Source organism: Phyllostomus discolor, chromosome 8, assembly GCF_004126475.2.
Source record: "Phyllostomus discolor isolate MPI-MPIP mPhyDis1 chromosome 8, mPhyDis1.pri.v3, whole genome shotgun sequence".
NCBI lineage: Eukaryota > Metazoa > Chordata > Mammalia > Chiroptera > Phyllostomidae > Phyllostomus > Phyllostomus discolor.
In genome coordinates this window covers 48,680,669-48,698,481 of record NC_040910.2, presented here as the reverse complement: position 1 = coordinate 48,698,481, position 17,813 = coordinate 48,680,669, and the positions used below count along the sequence as shown (strand labels likewise).

At 55.1% G+C, this 17,813-nt stretch overlaps 1 protein-coding gene across 4 annotated transcripts; it reads left to right on the top strand.

The window, feature by feature from the left end:
• Positions 1-70: 70 nt before the first annotated feature.
• Positions 71-11,205, top strand: LSM4 (LSM4 homolog, U6 small nuclear RNA and mRNA degradation associated). Of its 4 annotated transcripts, none has more exons than XM_036032597.1 (6): positions 96-225; positions 494-554; positions 4,034-4,075; positions 5,909-6,007; positions 8,992-9,175; positions 10,568-11,205. In XM_036032597.1, exons 3-6 carry the CDS (start codon positions 4,073-4,075, stop codon positions 10,657-10,659), a joined length of 378 nt encoding a protein of 125 aa, XP_035888490.1. In that variant the 5' UTR covers positions 96-225; positions 494-554; positions 4,034-4,072; the 3' UTR covers positions 10,660-11,205. The 4 variants fall into 4 exon arrangements, with proteins under 4 accessions (XP_028375387.1, XP_035888490.1, XP_035888488.1 ...); XM_036032595.1 differs by having other exon boundaries at positions 109-260; XM_028519586.2 differs by lacking the exon at positions 494-554 and having other exon boundaries at positions 71-225.
• Positions 11,206-17,813: the final 6,608 nt, after the last annotated feature.

The following is a 17,813-nucleotide window of genomic DNA, read 5'->3' as shown; positions in this document are numbered from 1 at the left end:
CTGCGGCGGGAACACCGGCCCGCCCTGCCCTTGGTGCCTAGCAGGCCCCGCCCTACTCCACGTGCATTGGTTGCCCTTCCCTAAAGCTCCATGCCGACTGGCTCCTGTCGCTGCCACTCCATTCAGCCTTGTGGCGCGCGGCGGAGTGGCTACCGGTGGGAGCGTGAGCAGCGGCGGCAGCGGTGGCGGAAGTGACCGGCGGGTTAGGTCCCTGCCGACACTATGGTGAGGGCAGGGCGATGGCGAGCTGTCGTCCAGAGGTGGGGGATGCGGCCGCCAAGGCTCCTTGGGGCTGGCGTTGGGGCTGGGGCGATGCAAAGCGAGCGTGTGATCTGGGCCTCTAGTCCTTCCCCTCGACCCGAGAAGGAGAAACTGAGTCCGGAGAAGGCGGGGGTCTACTAGGGTATCCAGCGCGTCGGTCTCCGTGTACTTGCAGTTGGACGAACGTGTAGTCATAGCATAGTGGACTAGCCGCAGTTTTCCCATTTTGCAGATGGGGAAGCCGAGGCCGGAGAGGAAGGGGACCCGCCGAAGGGCCCGGTGGAGGCAGCAGAGTGAGTTTGACACAGTGAGGTATCCCCAAGTGCATCGGACCCAGTCTGACCTCATATTGCGAAGCTGGAGTGCCGGGAAGTAGGGTGCCCGTCTGAGTTCTCAAATTAAACCAGTTTTGTGGATATCAGGACTTACAAGGCCTTTAGAAAATTAGCAGCACAACTTCCTGTGCCTCTCGTTTTCAGGCTGAAAAACAGACCCAGAAAATGGTTTTTTTTCTCCCTGGATAACACAGTAGGGGCGGGGGGCGGGTTTGAGCCAGAAGTGGACTAACTGCGCCCGTTCAGTTCACGGAAGGAAAAAATTGAGACCCTGGCAGGGAAATGGAGACCCCACACAGGAATTCAGAGATGGGCCTCGTGGGAGTGGGAGCGTGGTTGGCCCATCAACACCTGAGTCTCTGAGACCCTTGCTGCATGTTCCTTAGGGTTGGTGAAGGCTCCCACAAGTATTGCTGGCTAGTACAGGAGTTGAGAGAAGGGACCCAGTTCCTCTCTGCTAGAGAGCAGAGTGGGCCTGAGGGCATGACCAGAAGGATCCCTCTTTGTCAAGCTCCATAGAGGCAGGATCTTTGTGTTTATCCTGATATATTCCCAGAGTCTAGAACAGTGTTTGTACAAAGCGCACACTCTGTTTCAGCCAGAAGTGTCCAGGAGTGAACAAGGCATGACACACGCTCAGTTCCCTGTGGTCCTGGCGGGCCGGAAGCAAGGAGCTAGGTGTGCAGGTGGAGGTAGCCCATGACAGCTTCCTGAAGTGGGAACCTCAGGAAGCTGTTGAGTCCAGTCCTAGATTGGTCCGGAACCCAAACATTGTGAGAAAGCCCAGAAAAAGGAATCCTCTTTCCTTCAGCTTTTCTAATTTCTTCAGTTCCAGATGGCCCAGTTTCCACCAGAGCTGGGTGTCCGGCCCTCTCCTGTTTCCCTTGACACCTTCATGCATCTTCCTCTTTCCCGTGGAATTTAAAGTTCTCTAGGATCCTCCCGTTCTTTCCTCTGTCTCCAGCTTAGTTTGGGGATGAGGATGGAGATGGCAAGACGTGGCCAGTGCCCCTGGCTGGTGCTGCAGTGGAGGGCTGTCCAGCTGCCACCTCTCCCTTGAGCGTTTCCTTGTTTGTGGGGTGGGGCAAGCATCCCACCCCACATGCTGTATGTGTATTTCCCTCGTATTTGTTCAACAAATATTTACTGAGTCTCTCTCTTGTGCCTGGCCCCGTGCTTGGCGCTGGACAAAGTCCACACCTTCTGAGTTTTCCAGTCTAGCAGGAAGCATGGTGTTTCAAGTCTAGCCAGGGAGACAAGTAAACAAGATAATTAGAGACTGGCTACGTCCTGTGATGGAAACAGCAGAGGGTGGCCCAGGTGGAAACCTCGCTTCCTAAATGGGGTTATTATGAAGGCCTGGCAGAGGGAGGGGACCATTGAGCAGCAGTCAGCCTGGGGAAAGGCCCCCCAGGCAGAGGGAATCACAGGAACAAAGGTGGAGCAGTAGGAACCTGTGTGGTGTGTGAGGAGCGGAGTGGAGTGGGCCAGTCAGGTCTGGCCTTGTGGCCTGCCTGGGGGGTGGGGATAGGGAATTCAGGGCAGAGCTGGGAGCAGGTCCTGGTCCCTCCCAGGCTTCACATGTCCTCTCAGGTGCTTTGTGGCTCCACCCGTGACAACAGTGGAGGCTATGGGTCCTCCAGAACTGTCCTGTCAGTAGCTGGGACGAGGTGGTGACTCGAGAAAGGCCGTCACCAGCATAGGGCTTGTGTATGTCATAAAAGGACATCTGTGGGTCCCATACTGACAAGCCCATCTGTCTGCTTTCACTGGCTTTACCAGGACTTTGCTGTGTGTCCCTGGGCAGTTCCCTCCTCTGACCCTCCCTCCACGTCTTGGCAACTGAGTCCATTTTCATTCTCACATTCCAGAGTTAGCCTGACCCTGTCCACTCCCTGGTGATCTGGGAGGAGGACCCAGGTGTCTCATCATCTTGGTTCAGATTGCCACTGCCCAGGAGACCCTGTAGCTTCAGCACAATAAAAGGTGATCTGGGCCTGTGGCCCCAAGTGCAGAGCGGAGTGTCCTGTTTTCCCTTCGAAGCCTGGTTACAGTGTCACACAGATGCACGCAAACGAGAGGGCAGGAGCTGTGATTGGCTCCATCGGTCTCCAACCTGCTCATCCTCTGTGGAGCAGCTGCCCATTCTCCATGTGGCCTGTTCTTTCTCCTTATCTTGGCTGTCCAGGAAGCCAGTGCAGGAAGTGGGCTTGGACCTGGCTTCCTGTTGTCACTGGACCTCCCCCTGTGACTCCTGTCAGGGAAGGCCAATGGGATGTGGGATTTGTACCCCCCACCCAAGCCCTTCCATGGGAGCCACCCTCTGGGGGCCGAGGGCCATTTCCGGCCTCCACTGGAGAGGCCGTCCAGTTCCATGGCCTGAAGAAACAGCTGCCCATATCGGATCAGTAGTGTGAGGCCAGGGCAGGACGAGGTGAGGCCTCGTCCCTCCCCGAGGCAGTTTCCTGTCTATGGGGCTCTGTCTAGAACCATCATCTAGCCACACTGAATAGGCTGCCATTGGACCCCGGACCCAAGCACTGCCACCTGAGTCAGCCTTCTGGAGATCCAGAGGCAGTTCCAGGCTACAGGGTCCTGAATTGGGTTCCCAAAATGAGAAGAGCTGATTTTTCCCCTCGTTATACCATGTTTATTATGAAAAAGGAATTCAGTACTGATGGAAAACTAGATATCTTAAAAGCCCACCTTATCTGTGTGAGTTTTAAAAGATTCCATCCTTTACCTGCCATCTCTTGCAGTAACCACAAAGATTTTCTGGAATGCTTCCTCCTCTGACCTATTGAAGTCCTGTCTTTGAGAACTCAGTTCAGATGTGGTCTCCTCAGATCGAGGTGGACTCCCCATTGTGCCTGGCCAAGTCACTCTTGGTCCAGTGGGAGCTGCCCCCAATGGCTGTGGACAGAAGGGTCAAGCTAAGCTCTTTCTCTTGCTAGCTCTAGTGCTGGACAATATTCTCAGTCTCTAAGCCTCAGTGTGCCCATCTGTAAAGAGGGGTGGTGATAACCATATGTGATGCTGGAAATGAAAGACCTGGAGCTGCCTGTATCCATGTGGGTGGATCTCAGGCATCGGCAGAGCAAACAGCAGCAGCAGAGGGCCTGCACACTGCGATGCTGTTGATAAGCATGGTGGATGTGAGGGAATGTATAGTGTGAGGTATTAAAAAGCAAGTGCTCAGCAGTGGGACTAGGTGGCAGCTGCCTCTGGGAGGAAAGGTGGAGCTTGAGATGTTCTTTCCTAAACTGGAAGGCAGGTGCGTGTCCTGAGGTTGTGCAGAATGAGAGTGCCTCTTAGGGGGTTAGGCATGTGTGCTTCCGTACCCCTGGTGCTGTGGTGGGACGCTGCCCAGAGGCCTGGGGCTCCCAGGTGCAGACTAAACAGGCAAATCTCATGCTCTTGTTTGTCTTGTCTTTCAGCTCCCGTTGTCACTGCTGAAGACGGCTCAGAATCACCCCATGGTGAGTAGGTGCCATCTGGGGTGACGAGTTTCAGTGGGGACCAGCCCTGGCACAGGGACGGGGGCACTGGGTGAAGAGTGAGGTGCCTCTAGCTGAACCTGATTCCCTGCCTGTCCACAAAGCAGCAGCTTGTTCTCTTCCCTCCCACATGGGTCAGGACTAGAGTCATTTCGGCTGCTTACAAAAGTAATACATGCTTATTTAAAATGTCAAACACGCCCTGGCTGGTATGGCTCAATGGATTGAGTGCTGGCCTGCAAACTGAAAGGTCACTGGTTCAATTCCTGGTCAAGGTAAAGGCACATGCTTGGGTTGTAGGCCAGGTCCCCAGTGGGGGTTGCATGAGAGGCAGCCAGTCGATGTTTCCCTTGTGCATCCATGTTTCTCTCCCTCCCTTTCTCCCTCCGTTCCTCTCTACTAAAAATAAATTAAAAAAATATTTTTTAAAGATTTTATTTATTTTTAGACAGGGGAAGGGAGGGAGAAAGAGGGAGAGAAACATCACTGCGTGGTTGCTTCTTGCACACCCGTCACTGGGAACCTGGCCCGCAACCCAGACATGTGCCCTGACTGGGAACTGAACTGGCGACCCTTTGGTTTACAGCCCGTGCTCAGTCCACTGAGCTACACCAGCCAGGGCTAAATGAAATCTTTTTTAAAATGTCAAACAGGAGAGGAACCTAGAGTGAAGCCCCCGCATTCATCTTCCCAGCAACTTAACTAATTCTGTGATATATGTGTGTATAAAGGTGAATGTGATTTTTTTAACTGGTTTTTGTTGTTTTTCAATATGTTCTGTTTTCTTTTTATTCAGTACAACTCAAATATCATACAACTCAATCTTTTAAAGTAAACAGTGCAGTGGCCTTTAGCCAATTCACAGTGTTGTACAACCGTCACCTCTGGCTGGTTCCAGAACATTTCCCTCACCCCCGAGGAGACCCCGTCCCCACTAGCAGTCACTCCCCATCCCCCTCGCCCAGTCCTGGCAACCACCAGTCTGTGCTCTGTCTCTGTGGGTTTGCCTGATCCGGACACTTCACACAAACGGGATCACACGTGTGGTCCACGGGTCTGTCTGCCCTCCGCACAGTGTTCTCAGGTTCCGTCCTGTGTCAGTGCTCCACTCTTTTTAATGGCTGAGTAGCTTTCCATTGTGTGGATGGGTCACCATGTGTTCATCACATTCACCAGTTGATAGACACTTGGGGTGTTTCTGCTTTTTGCCTATTTGAATATTTGGCTACTGTGAACATTTGTATATACATTTTTTTAACCCTCACCAGAGGATATGTTTATTGCTTTTAGAGAGAAAGGAAGGGAGAGGGAGAAAGAGAAAAACATTGATTGGTTGTTTCCTGTACATGCCTTGACCAGGGATTGAATCTGCAACCTAGGTATGTGTCCCGACTGGGAATTGAACCCGCAGCCTTTTTTGGTGTACAGAATGCAGCTCCCACCAACCCAGCCAGGGCTCCTGTATGCATTTTTTGCATGGATGAATGCCTTTGTTTCTCTTGGGCATCTACCTGAGTTGGTCCTTTTTAAAATCACAGTCTATTCTTTATTTGTTTGGGGTTTTTTTTCCCTTTCACAAAAAAAAAAAAAAAAGATTTCCCCGTAGAAAATCTACAATGCCCCGCAAAGTGTGCAGAAAAAGCAGAATGCGTCCCTGTAAGATGTGCTCCCTGGAGGGCCTGGGTGCTGAGTGCAGTGGCCCCTGGGTCCTGAGAGGAGTTGAGGATGTGTCTGGATAAGGGCAGGGCTTCTCTTAGTGGCAGGGATGCACCTCCCTTGGGGCCCAAGACTGACTTGGGGCCCATTTCCGTCCAGTTGGTAGAGCTTAAAAATGGTGAGACATACAACGGGCACCTTGTCAGCTGCGACAACTGGATGAACATCAACCTGCGCGAGGTGATCTGCACGTCCAGGGTGAGTGCCCTGCGCTGGAGCTGGCCGACGCCTGGGGACCATTGGGTGGGGCGGGCGGGTGTGGGGGTAGTAGGGACCGTGTGACCAGAAGAGTGTGCGTGGACTGGAGGCTTACAGGGCCTCAGCATTCTGGCCTCCAGATTGGGTGAAGGCCCTTTCCTGTACCTTTTGGGAGATGGGGGGCTCGTCCAGCCTACCACAAGTCTTCCAACCAGGGGTGGGGCCTGCGGGACTAGTCTGGTGTAGAGTAGTGCCAAGGGACAGGGCTCCAAGTCCCTAGTGCCTGGACTTTGAACCTATGAGGACTGTACCTGTGGGGATGCTTCCTGAGCAGGTATTGAGCTGTTCCCCTCCTCCTCCTGTCCCTGATTCTGCCCCTGACTAGGAAGGACTCAGGCTGAGGGGGTGCTTCTGGCTATAAGTCCCTGCTGTACTGGTAGGGGTTGGCCTACAGGGCAGGCAGACCCCACCTTCCTATCTGCCTTAGCTGCTATTGATCTAGGCTGTAGGCCATAGTGGTGTAGTTTTGGGGTATCCAGGCCACCAGAGGGCAAGGTGGCCCTGTAGCCTCATGGACCAGGAGGCTTGTTTACCTCCCCAGGCCTGAAACCAGGAAGTGCAGGGCCAGAACCTAACCCACCAGGGCTGGGGGCAGGTCCCTGGGGTTGCAGGCTGGGATGACCCCAGAGCCATGAGAACAAGGATGGTGGTGGAGGCAGGGCTCTCTCACAGTAAGTAACATGCATGGACTCCAGTCTTAGTCCCCCTGCCAGCCACAGCCCCCCAGGTTACAGGAGAAGACGCTGCTGAGGGCCCCAGCCAGGGTGGGGCTGTCTTGAGCCTATGGGCAGTGTGCCCCTAGGGTTTGCTACGCAGTGTGAGGCAGCCCCCTACCCCAGTCCATCCTTTTGGATGGTTCATGCCCTCACAGGCAGACAGGTGACATGACCCCTTCCCTCACCTACACAGCTCTGACCTGCTCCTTGTAATGGTACATTGTGGAGCTGCCACCCCAGCCTGCTAGAAGCTCCCTTCTGGATTTCTTGCCATGTGCAGCAGATGTCTGGGTGGCTCCATTGTGGTCTTAGCAGACACGGCCACATTGCATAGCCTTATGTGCATATGTCCTTCTGCACATGGCCAGTAGGTCTGTATCCACTCGTGGGACCTAGAACCAACTACCGGGTTCAGGCCTTGGTTGGTCCAAGTCTCCAGCACCAACTAAGCTTGGAGGCTTGGCTCCTCTGGACATTTCCTTCTGTGGCCAGATGGTTGGGAGAAAAGGCTGGGGTGAGGATGGAAATCTCTTGGGTGGTGGGTGGCAGAATCCAGACTCCAGAGGTCAAGATCCCAGGGGAAGCTCAGGTTGGGAGGCGCTAAGTTACTGCCACAGAAAGCAGAGGGAGCCCTGGCTCCTGCAGGGAGCGCACTGGGCTCAGCCTGACCTTGGCTGAGGGAGGGCCGATCCGGGAGCAGCCAGCCCTAGCCCTGGCCGAGAGCTTCTACAGAATCCTTCTGTTTCTGCCTGGCTGTGCTTTGCATCCCCACTCTTTGGCCCTTTGCCCACTCTTTCTGGGAAAGGAATGTGTGGGGCCTCGTAGGGTTCCTCTGTGGGATGGGAGCTCGTGGACGCTCCTGGGAAGAGCAGCCCTCAAACGTTATCTCACCCACCAAGCGCCTCTGCTGGGCCAGACCAGACTGCTGGCGAGGACTGGAGAGGACTGGGGATTTAGGGGAGACTGGAGACTGGGAGGCAAGCCCTGTCATGGACTAGAGATAGCTGGACAAGGAAAGACGACAACCGACAATGGTGTATGCCAAGTGCTAGGGGCCAGAAGCCCTCTTTGTGTGTTCCAGAAAGTTCCATTTGGAAAGTGTGTTGAATGTGCCAAGACAGGGCAGCTAGGGTGGGGCTGGATCTTGGGCCTGGGAGCCATCCTGAATTTGGACCTGATCCTTGGGCCAAGGGGGCTCTAAATGTTTTTTGTTTTGTTTTGTTTTTTAAGATTTTATTTGTTTTTTTAGAGAGAGGGGAAGGGAGGGAGAAAGAGAGGGAGATCTGTGAGAGCGACATCGATCTATTGCCTCTTGCACGTCCCCAGCGGGGGACCCAGCCGGCACTTCAGGCGTGTGCCCTGACCCGGGAATTTAACCAGCGACCTTTTGGTTTGTGGGAGGACGCCCAACCCACTGAGCCACACAAGCCAGGCTCTGATTGGGTTCTGAGCAGGGAGAGGTCTTGGTCTGATTTCTAAGGGTGTGGGGGGAGGAGAAGGCTACCCAGGCTTCTGGCTCCGAGCAATGGGGGTGGGGCTGGGAAACTAATCTGGTGGAAGAAGCCCTGGGCTCCTGCCCAAGGGCAGCAGGAGGGGACTTTAGGGGGAGGCCTTGTGCTGGTTGCCTGGCAGGGGGCAGAGGGGAGGGGGTAGGGCGTTTGGCGTCCATGTAGTAAGAACCACAGGGTTTTGTCTTTTCTAGCCCCCTTGTCTCTCCAGCCTCAGTTAGCTTCCCTGAAAACTAGCATCTTGGGGAGCCGCTCCTGGTGAGCGCCAGACCTGTCTCCCTCCCCTCTCCTGACCCTCTTCACCTGTCTCACGAGGTCTGTGTCCTCCTGCCCTGTGTCCCATGCCAAACTTGGACCCTGCCAGGAAATGGATGAACGAATGAGTCAGGGATGTAGAAAAGGTTCCAGAAGGTGGGTTCTAGAAGGCTGGGGGCAGGAGCAGACAGCAACTGGGCTGTGGCAGCACCTGGTACAATGGGCAGCCCCTGCCCTGGGCTTTGAGCTGCATGTGATAAATCCCATCCCATACTGAAAGACAGGCGGGGGCCGTCTCCCATGTAGCCCTGGCTCTTCCTCATGTGCCAAGGGTGCCGAATGTCTGTTGACCCCACCGGAGGGGTCCCATGTCATGTCTGGGACTGTGAACTTGGCAGCCTACAGGGGTGAAGGCAGGTGCAGATAGCTGCCCCCTCTCGTGCAGGATGGAGACAAGTTCTGGCGGATGCCAGAGTGCTACATCCGAGGCAGCACCATCAAGTATCTGCGCATCCCTGACGAGATCATTGACATGGTCAAGGAAGAGGTGGTGGCCAAAGGTCGTGGTCGAGGTGGTCTGCAGCAGCAGAAGCAGCAGAAAGGCCGTGGCATGGGGGGTGCCGGGCGAGGTAGGCCCTTCTTGCGCGCGTGCGTGTACACACACACACACACACACACACACACACACACACTGGGGTAGCGGCAGCACGTGGCGTCCTTTTCAGCCCAGTGTTGACATTCTTGGCTGGTGCTCTCATGGTGCAGCAGCAGGCCTGGCTCTGAGCCCTAGCCCTAACCCCTGACAGAGCTGGGGAGCTGTGACTCACAGGCCTCTTCCATGGAGTGGCTGCTGCTGCTGACTGCCACCTGCCATTGCCCCAGCCCAGGGTCCCAGCTGAGTCCTTGGTACCCTCAGCTCTAGGTCCAGCCCAGCAGATGGACCTGGTACCCACACAGACCTGGGCCTTGAGCCCTTGTCTCCATACCTGTCTGTGTCTGGGCATGGCACGCACCTTCCTAAGCCTCAGTTTCCCCTCTTTAGAGAGGGTCCAGCAGTGCCCACCTCATCAAGCTGCAGGCGAGGACCCCAGCTCGGGCTGGCACAGGACCCTTCACCCTGACACCTTGATGCAAAGCCACAGTCACACCTTTTTGACAGACTCCCCCTCACTGCCCTGAGATGCCAACTCTGGCATAAGATTAATTTTTTTGCCTAGTCAGCTGGGCCCTGGGCCCAGAGGCAATCTGTAAGCTCCACCTCCCAGTCAGGCTCCTATTGTTGGAGTGGTCTGGCTCTGTCTCTTCCGACTGTGGGGACCTCCTGAATGCCAGGCCTAGAGCCAGCTTGAGCCAGGCTCAGGTGACAGGAGTGAGCCATGGTGAAGAGGGTGGGAGGGCACTCCGGACAGAAGATTGAAAGGGACTTTTAGTGGGGCCCCAGTGTCTCAGGGCCTGTCTCATACCTGACGCCAGGCCCTGTGCACTGGGGGGCACCATTGCTGGCTGAGCCTCAGGGAGGTAGGGGGAGGGGCCTCTCCGCCCGCTGTGGAGAGAGACCCCAGGGACCTCAGTGGCAGGTAGAACAAAGTTGGTCTCGATCCATGAGAGGTGAGGTGGGCAACCCCTGCCTGCACTGGTCTCTGTACCCGCAGGGTGGTATCACCATGAGGGAGGTCGTGGGTCCCCAGTGCAGACTTCAGCCTCACAGTTGGGGGTGTCTGGCCCACTCTGCCAGAGTCCTGCCCCTGTCCTGGCTCTTCCCCCTCCTGGAAGCCCTTCTGCCTTTGTTCTTCCAGTCACTCCCTACCCCAGCCCTGGGCCCTCTCCCAGGAAGCCGGACCTGGTGTCCTCCTCTGTCACACTGAGAACATTCTCAAGCACCACCCGTGCCTGGCCCTGGTCAGATACTCCACCCGTTTGCAGCCTCCCCTGCCCACTTTATAGAGGGGGCCACTGAGGCCCAGAGGGGTTAGAATACCCTGGAACCAGGCTCCCCTGCAGCCTCCGCTTCTGTTCTGCAGGTGTGTTTGGCGGCCGGGGCCGCGGCGGGATCCCAGGCACTGGCAGAGGTCAGCCGGAAAAGAAGCCTGGCAGGCAGACGGGCAAACAGTGAGTGGCCCGCAGCCTCAGAGACTCCAGCGCCCCTGCTCCAGGCTGCATGTCTGCTCCAGCCCACCTGTCTGTTCAGAACAGAAATGAGGCAGGTGTTGGGGGGACCCCCACCTGCACGTTTTGTTATCCTTTTCTTTATATAAAGTGTTTTTTTTTTTAAACCAGCATTTCAACAGTTGGAAATGTTATTTGGTGTTTTAGATTTTGTGAAGTTGCAGCCGACTTGATTCCTGGAAGGTTCTCTATGTTAATGCACCTTTAGAGCCCTTGCCCTTGTGTGTTAAAGGGGCCATTTTCCGAAGTTTTGTTTTGCATCTCTTGTTGGAGCCCTGTGTGGCAGGCAGACAGGTGGTTTTCCTTTTAAGTTCTTTGCACTGAGGTTGACCGTCCATGGAGTTTTGCTGAAACACAGACCTGAAATTGGCTTTTCAGAACAGATCTGGACAGACATGTGCCTCAAAAGCTGTTGTGGGAATGTGGTTGGGCCCCTCCCCTTTGCCTCCTCTGCCTCTTTGTGTTACAAAAATAAAAACAAAATAACTGCAAACTGCAAACCCGAAATTCCTTTTGAGCCACTGGGCACATACAGCATGTGGTAACCTCAGGAAATCACAACCCTGTAAGGGGTTTCCTTTTGAGGGCTGTGGACCATCTTGTTGAGAGTAGGTTTCATTTTGTTTTTTGTTTTTAAATTTTATTTATTTACTTTTGAGAGGTGGGGATGGAGAAAGAGAGGGAGAGAAACATCAATCAGTTGCCTCTCAAATACCTGCAACTGGGGACCTGGCCCACAACCAAGGCATATGCCCTGACCTGGAACCAAACCGGCCACCTTTCCGTTTGCAGGGCAGCGCTCAATCCACTGAACCACACTAGCCAGGGTAGGTGTTTCAATAGGACACTTAGCCATGTCCCTCAAGGTTTTCTTATGAAAGGAAAGGTATGAGACTGGCATTGGGGCAGAGGTTGCCCCAGATTGGCCTTAACCCCCTCCCCTCTTGGTAGAGAGGGTTGATGCTGTGAGAGGTGGGGGTGGGAGCTAGCAGGCACCCACAAGGCCCAGCCTTGCCACCAACAGTCCGCCCTATCTTGCAAGCACTGTCCACACCAGAGTTCACCAAGACGGCCGATGCCTGGAGGAACGTGCAGGTTTGCCGGAGCCTCTTCACTCCTCCAGGCACTGCCACCCACATTGCCTGAAACACCAAACCACGCCTGCAAAGCTTCCAGCGTCACTGTCTGCGGACAGGTTTTCCTTTCGTAAGTACAGGCACAACAGGTGCTAGGAGATGAGTCCTGGCCACTTGTCACCGGGTTGAGACCAGTTTTGAGGGGTGAGTAGAATAAAAGGTACTTTTGCCCTGGCAACTCCACTGTGGGATCTATGAGGTGTAGACGAGTCTCCCCAGTCTGGGAGAGCTCCTCCACATTTTAGGTTCAAGAATGCGGTCTGTCTTCTCCTCCCGGCCTCCTTATCTCCACCACTACCTGGTCCCGCCCTGTGGGGGACTCACTGCTAACCCTAACCCTGAATCCTCAGTCTAACAAAGTAGCACTTTGGCCTGGGTTGGGATGGGGCAGAGGCTCTGGTAAGCCAAGGCTCCTGGAACCCATCTCCCTCACCAGAGACGTAGGCCATGGCAGCATGGGCTGGGGGTCAGGGCTGCTGACACGGCGAACGGGGAGGATGTGAAGGCCTGGTGGGAAAGGAGAAGCCTGTTCCCAGTCCCTCCTCCTGCAGTCATTGCCTTGGATGCAGGGGCCCATCAAGGCCTTTGGGCTCCTGGTCTGGTGGAGCTTTGATGGAGGTGGGCTCTGGGACGTCCTTTAGAAGCCTGCTTCCTGCTCCTGGCAGTTTGACTGTGATTTGGACCAAAAGGGCCCAGAGGCCACCAGCTCCCTTCCCAAGTCCAGGGATGGGAGCCTGCCTCTGTTCACGCATTGTTCTCAGCCCCGCCCACCCCAAGCCTGTGTAATCTTGCCTCATCTACCTGGCCTTGACCTTTCTGAAAGGCGAAAGGCAGCCTGTTTAGCTGTCCTCCCCTCACCTTGCATGTGAGCCGCTGCCCTGGCCCCGCTGCTTGGGTGCCTGGGCTCCCTGAAGGTCCCATCTTGAGCTGGCCGTTGGGACAGCCCTGTTTTAGTCTTTCTTCTTCCTGGTTAGTTTCAAGAACCAGCTTCAGCTCCTCAGCCAGAAGGGAAACCAAAAGTACGGGGCCTCAATCTTTCTGTTCTGCTGCTGGTCTGTCAGTGGGGTCTGTGCCCTCCAGCTGACAGTGCAGGACCCTTGAGTGGTACAGTGACCTCCTCCCCCTGGGGCGTGCTCCTGGTCTCCATCGGGGGCCTCATGCACCCAGGTATGACTTGGCCTGGAGCCAAGAGCCCATTTCTGGGACTTAGATACAGTTAGCCCTTTGGGAGGCTCTCTCTTGTTTTTCTGTGTCACCCTTGCCTGCACACTCGTCCAAGTCATTCCTCCTCACAGCCCTGCCCCAAGCCCATTGCCCCTAGGTGGTGTGATGGCAGGTGTTCTTCCCACCCTCCAGCTGGACCTTAGGGCCGGGCACATCCTGGCATTGGCATTGTGTGTCTGCAGTGGCTCAGCAAGTGTCCCAGTGTCCCCTGCCATCCCTCAGTGGACAAAGGGCTACTTGGCCATTGGGGTACTGGAGAAGGCCTAATGCCCACTCAGACATCCCCAGTGGGAGAAGCCACCCACCACAACACAGCAGAGGGCTGGCTTAGGACAGGAATGGGGGCCACAACCCCATGCCAGGTGCTTCTGGAGGCAAAGAAAGCAAGGGTGATAACCATCCTCTCCAGGGGAAATGGTCCGAGATGGCAAGAGAGTGACATTTGAGGGAGGTGAGGGAGCCAGACATCTTGGGGAACAGTGTTAAGATGGAAGATCAGCCATACAAAGGCCCTTTGCAGACTGGTGAGGGGGCAGGAAATGGAGTGGGTACAGGCCCTGAGTGAGATGGGAAGTCACCGAGGATTCCAGAACACAGTGAGGCAAGGGGTGGAAGCCAGGAGACCAGGAAGAGGGAGTTTCAGGACTCAGCTAACAGTGGCAGCCACAAGGTAGAAGGGCAAAGTGCTGTGAGGACCCAGGCACATGGGCTCCCTACTCTCAGGAAGCCCGGGACACCAAGGCAGGATCTTTCCGAGGTGTGGAGGAGGAAGCCTGGATGAGGGGACACTGTCCAACTAGCTCCAGAAGAAGACACTAGTCAGGTGAAGAGAGCAGAGAACAGGTGGTGGGAATAAGTGCAAAGCCCCTGAGCTCCGCCTGCTCCCACACAGGCACAGAGAAGGCAAGTGCCCTGCCTGAGGTCCCGCAGCTCCAGAGCCTCCTCAGAGCTCCTCCCTCTGTTGTCTTGAACTTAGAGGGTCTATTGTCTCCAGCACAGAGTAAGGAGTCTGGAGTCAGTTTCGGCAGGCAGCAGGCAGGCAAGGTCGGCTCCTGCTTAAAAACCTACTCCCCTCACAGTAGCTTCGGCTGAGGGACAGTTTGAGGCACACAAGGGGCCCTGCAGGTTGGGCCCAGCTGCGCCTGTCTCCTCCCTGGTAACTGGACTCCACCTCTGGGGGTTGTTAAGAGGATTACAGAAGGATGGATGCTTGGTATACAGCAAATGCTCTATTTATGCTTGAAACCACCTCAGTAGTATGTCAGTGAGCACCTGTGAAGTGTCTGAAGCCTCACCCAGGTCCCTCTCCATCTCTCTAAGCCTCAGGGTCAGCATGATTGGCTCATTGTCCTAGTGGGCCCCAATCAGTGGTGCCATTTTGTGGGCAGCCACCAGGCCCCTGTCCTCTCTGCCTCAGAAGCTGGCACCAGACACCTGGCCTGGTGAGCAGTCACCTCGCAGGCCCCCAGTCCTACCCTAAAAGCTCCCTCCCAGTCTCAGCCCAGCCACCCAGAGGTGACTCATCCTTGCCCCACCTCTGTTGGAACCAGGCACTGAAATAGTCACCGAGCTCACTCTCGGGAGTGGCCATGGAAATATTTCAGGGCTGCATTCAGCGCCTAAAAATACTCTGCCTCTGTGGGTCCTCAAGTGTCGCCCCCCCTCCCCCCGTCGTTCCCTTCTCTTTGCAAACTACCCATGAGCACCCCAGGCCTGTGCCTCCATGTTGTTCCCCTCCAGCCTGTTAAACATCCCGGTGACCAGGGCTGGAGAGCGTCCCTAAGTGCAAGTGCGTGTGGACTCTGGCCTCCCTCCCTCGGCACCATGGAAACTTAGCTTCTCCAGAACATTCTGGAAGGGAGGCCTTTTCTGAAACCCCTAGAAGTCTGTTCCTGGACAGGGAGGCCTGGGCACAGCAACACTGTCTAGGGAGATCTTACTCTTTTCCTTCAAAATGAGAAAATGATTCTTGCTGTTTGTGTTCCTGTGTCTGCAGGAAGCAGACGCCCCAGCAGAGCCCACAGCTGGGTTGAACACCACAGCCTCCCCTCCCTGACTTGCCGTGGAGCCCCACATGGGTTGCAGGTCCTTCTCCCTCCCCTGGGGGGCAGACTATCCCCTCTATGGCACCCAAACGTCCTTGCCAACATCCCAGCCATTCAGCCTCCTGGTCACACCCTTTCCTAGACAACAGGCACCTTGACCTTTGAGGCGGCCAGAGAAAGGTGAGGGGAGCAAACGGAGTTGGCCCCCTGGGGTCTGACCCAGCTTCTCTGTCTCCTCAAGTCTCCAGCTAAAGACACAGCAGGGGCAGAGGCCCCAGGACAGTTGTGTTTGCCCGGCCTCTCAGAGATGCAGCAAGCTGGCCACTGTTGACAAACGTCCACACTTTATTCAGATTTCCTGTTTTTACCCAATGTCCTTTTTACTATTTTTATGGAGGTAAGGTTCACTAAAGTAAAATTAACCATTAAAACACAAACAACTGGTGGCGTTTAGCACCTTTCACAGTATTGTGCAACTACCTCCGTCTAGTTCCAGAACATCCTCCTCACCTCATAGAGAAACCTCATACCCATTCTCACCTCTGCAAGGCCCTAGAGACCTAGAAACCACGCATGCGGTTTGTCTGTTCTGCACATTTCGTGTAGATGGCATCATCTGACGTGTAGCCTTTTGTGTCTGGCTTTTCTCGCTCAGCGTCATTTCTGAGGTTCATCCCTGTTGTTGCAGCGTGTCAGTGCTTCACTCCTCTTGTGGCTGAATAACATTCCACTGTGTGGCCGGACCACACTGTGTTCATCCTTTTCTAGCTCATGAAATTTGGGTTGTTCCTAAGGAAGTGCTTGTTGAGTGCTTCCTGTCTGCTAGGCACAGTTGTAGTGCTTAATCTGCACCCCCTTCCGCTGTGTGGTCATACTGTCATACTGCGACTTCCATACCGATTTCCCAGCGGGGAGAGGGCAGGCAGAGACAGGCAGACAGACTTCCAGGGGGGGTCACTGGCTATAGGTCTTTATACTCTGGAGATGGGGGTAGAAATAGATAGATAGTAAGGAGGCCAAGAATTAAACAAGATAAGTGCCAGGTGAAGACTCTCAGGGTCTTCCAGGCAGAGATCTGCATGTACAAAGGCCCTGAGGTGGGAATGGGTTGGTGTATCAGGGAAGCATGGGCTGGTGAGGTTGCAGAACAAGAGGGGGCGGATGGGGGGTGAACAGTAGCTGTAGGTTCTGGATGTACGAGGAAGGGTCTGGGCTGTACTCAGATGGAGAGAGACTGACAAGTGAAGGAAATAAGGGCCAGAGACTGGGAACAGGATGGGGAGACGGGGTCTCAGCATCTCACACCTTTCAGCAGGTACTAGATGATGCTATGTGCCTCTGCTTGAGTCAGCATCACCATGGTAACGTGGATCCTACCAGATGCTCCTTCAGGCACATTCCCCATCACTGTAGCCACTGTCATGTCATTGCCACGTCATTGCTTTGCAGGGCACAGGGGTGAGGGGGCAGCTATTTTTACCCAGGCTGCTGACAGCGTCAGGGACCAAGATGCCCACCTTCCCCTATTCCTCAGTCCCTCTGTTTTCTGAGCTGCCAGCTCCCACAGGGTCTCCAGGCTCCTCCTGGGAGGAGGCAGGAGCTGTCTCAAGCAGTGGGCACTGCAGGTGAGGAAACGTCATGGGCAAGAGCTGGCAGTGCACTGCAGGAGTGGGCAGGGCTAGGGGGTGACTGGAAGATGGGCTGAAGCAGGGGGCCAGCCACACGGTGTGGGGAGGCCAGGGTGGCACTCAGGAAAGATGGGTCCCTGTGACCCAGGGCAGCCTCTACAGGCCCTGAGCCTCCCTGGACCATGGGCACTGGTGGGAAAACTGAGGTGGGGAGGGGACTCATGGGCTCCACCTGGGCTGGTAAGAGCTCCAACTAGCCACAGCCCCAGCTGATGACCTGTGTGCCCCCACTCTTACCTTCCCATCTTCCCTTTTCTCTCCCCATTCCAGGCCTTCTCCTGGATGTTCCTCTAAGGGACTGTGCATTCCTATCTCAGGGCCTTTGCATGTGCTACTCCTGCTTTCAAGAACACTGTTCCCTGGGGTACCCATACAGCATCCCCTTTGTCTGAAGGTGGCACGGACCATCTGAACCCCCTCCACTCTCCCTCCCTGCAATTTCTTCCTAACTCTTGTCACTGCTTGTTATTACATATTACCTATTTTTCCAAGTGTTTCCACTCAAGAATGAGGGCCTTAATTTACCCAGTTTGAGAATGGCAGTAGGCAGTATGCATAGTGAAGGGAAAACCGGGCAGTGAAAGGCCAGTGTCTGGGTCTTTTCCACCTGATGCAGAACTGCAAGGCCAGGGTGGCCCCTGAGTGTGACCTACAGGTCCCTGGGTGGGCTGGCCCTCAGTGGGAGCAGAAGTCAGTTGTCAGTAGACAAGCCAAGCTGGGGAACCTACCCTGGGCTCTCCAGGACAGGTTGGGTGGCCTGTGAGTCCACTTCTGCCCTCACCACATATACTACTGATCACCCTGTGTCATCCCCAGCCTCGACTATGCTGCCCTCAGAGACAGTCACTCCATCTTCACTGTAGAGATATACAGGGTTACCTTCTCTTCATGCCAACACTGAGAATGGTTCATTCCTGTCCCCAGCCAAGAACTGTGGAGCCCAGTTTAAATCATGATTGATAAACAGGAGTCTCTTCCTGTCTCCAGCCTTTCCCAGCTGTCTCTCCT

Bases quoted from the DNA above. Each gene is read 5' to 3' on its own strand.
- LSM4 (XM_036032595.1), top strand. From the start codon at position 223: ATGGTGAGGGCAGGGCGATGGCGAGCTGTCGTCCAGAG. The intron at 555-4,033 runs GTGAGTTTGACA...CTTGTCTTTCAG, and splicing joins GGCCCGGTGGAGGCAGCAGA to CTCCCGTTGTCACTGCTGAA. The intron at 9,176-10,567 runs GTAGGCCCTTCT...TCTGTTCTGCAG, and splicing joins CATGGGGGGTGCCGGGCGAG to GTGTGTTTGGCGGCCGGGGC.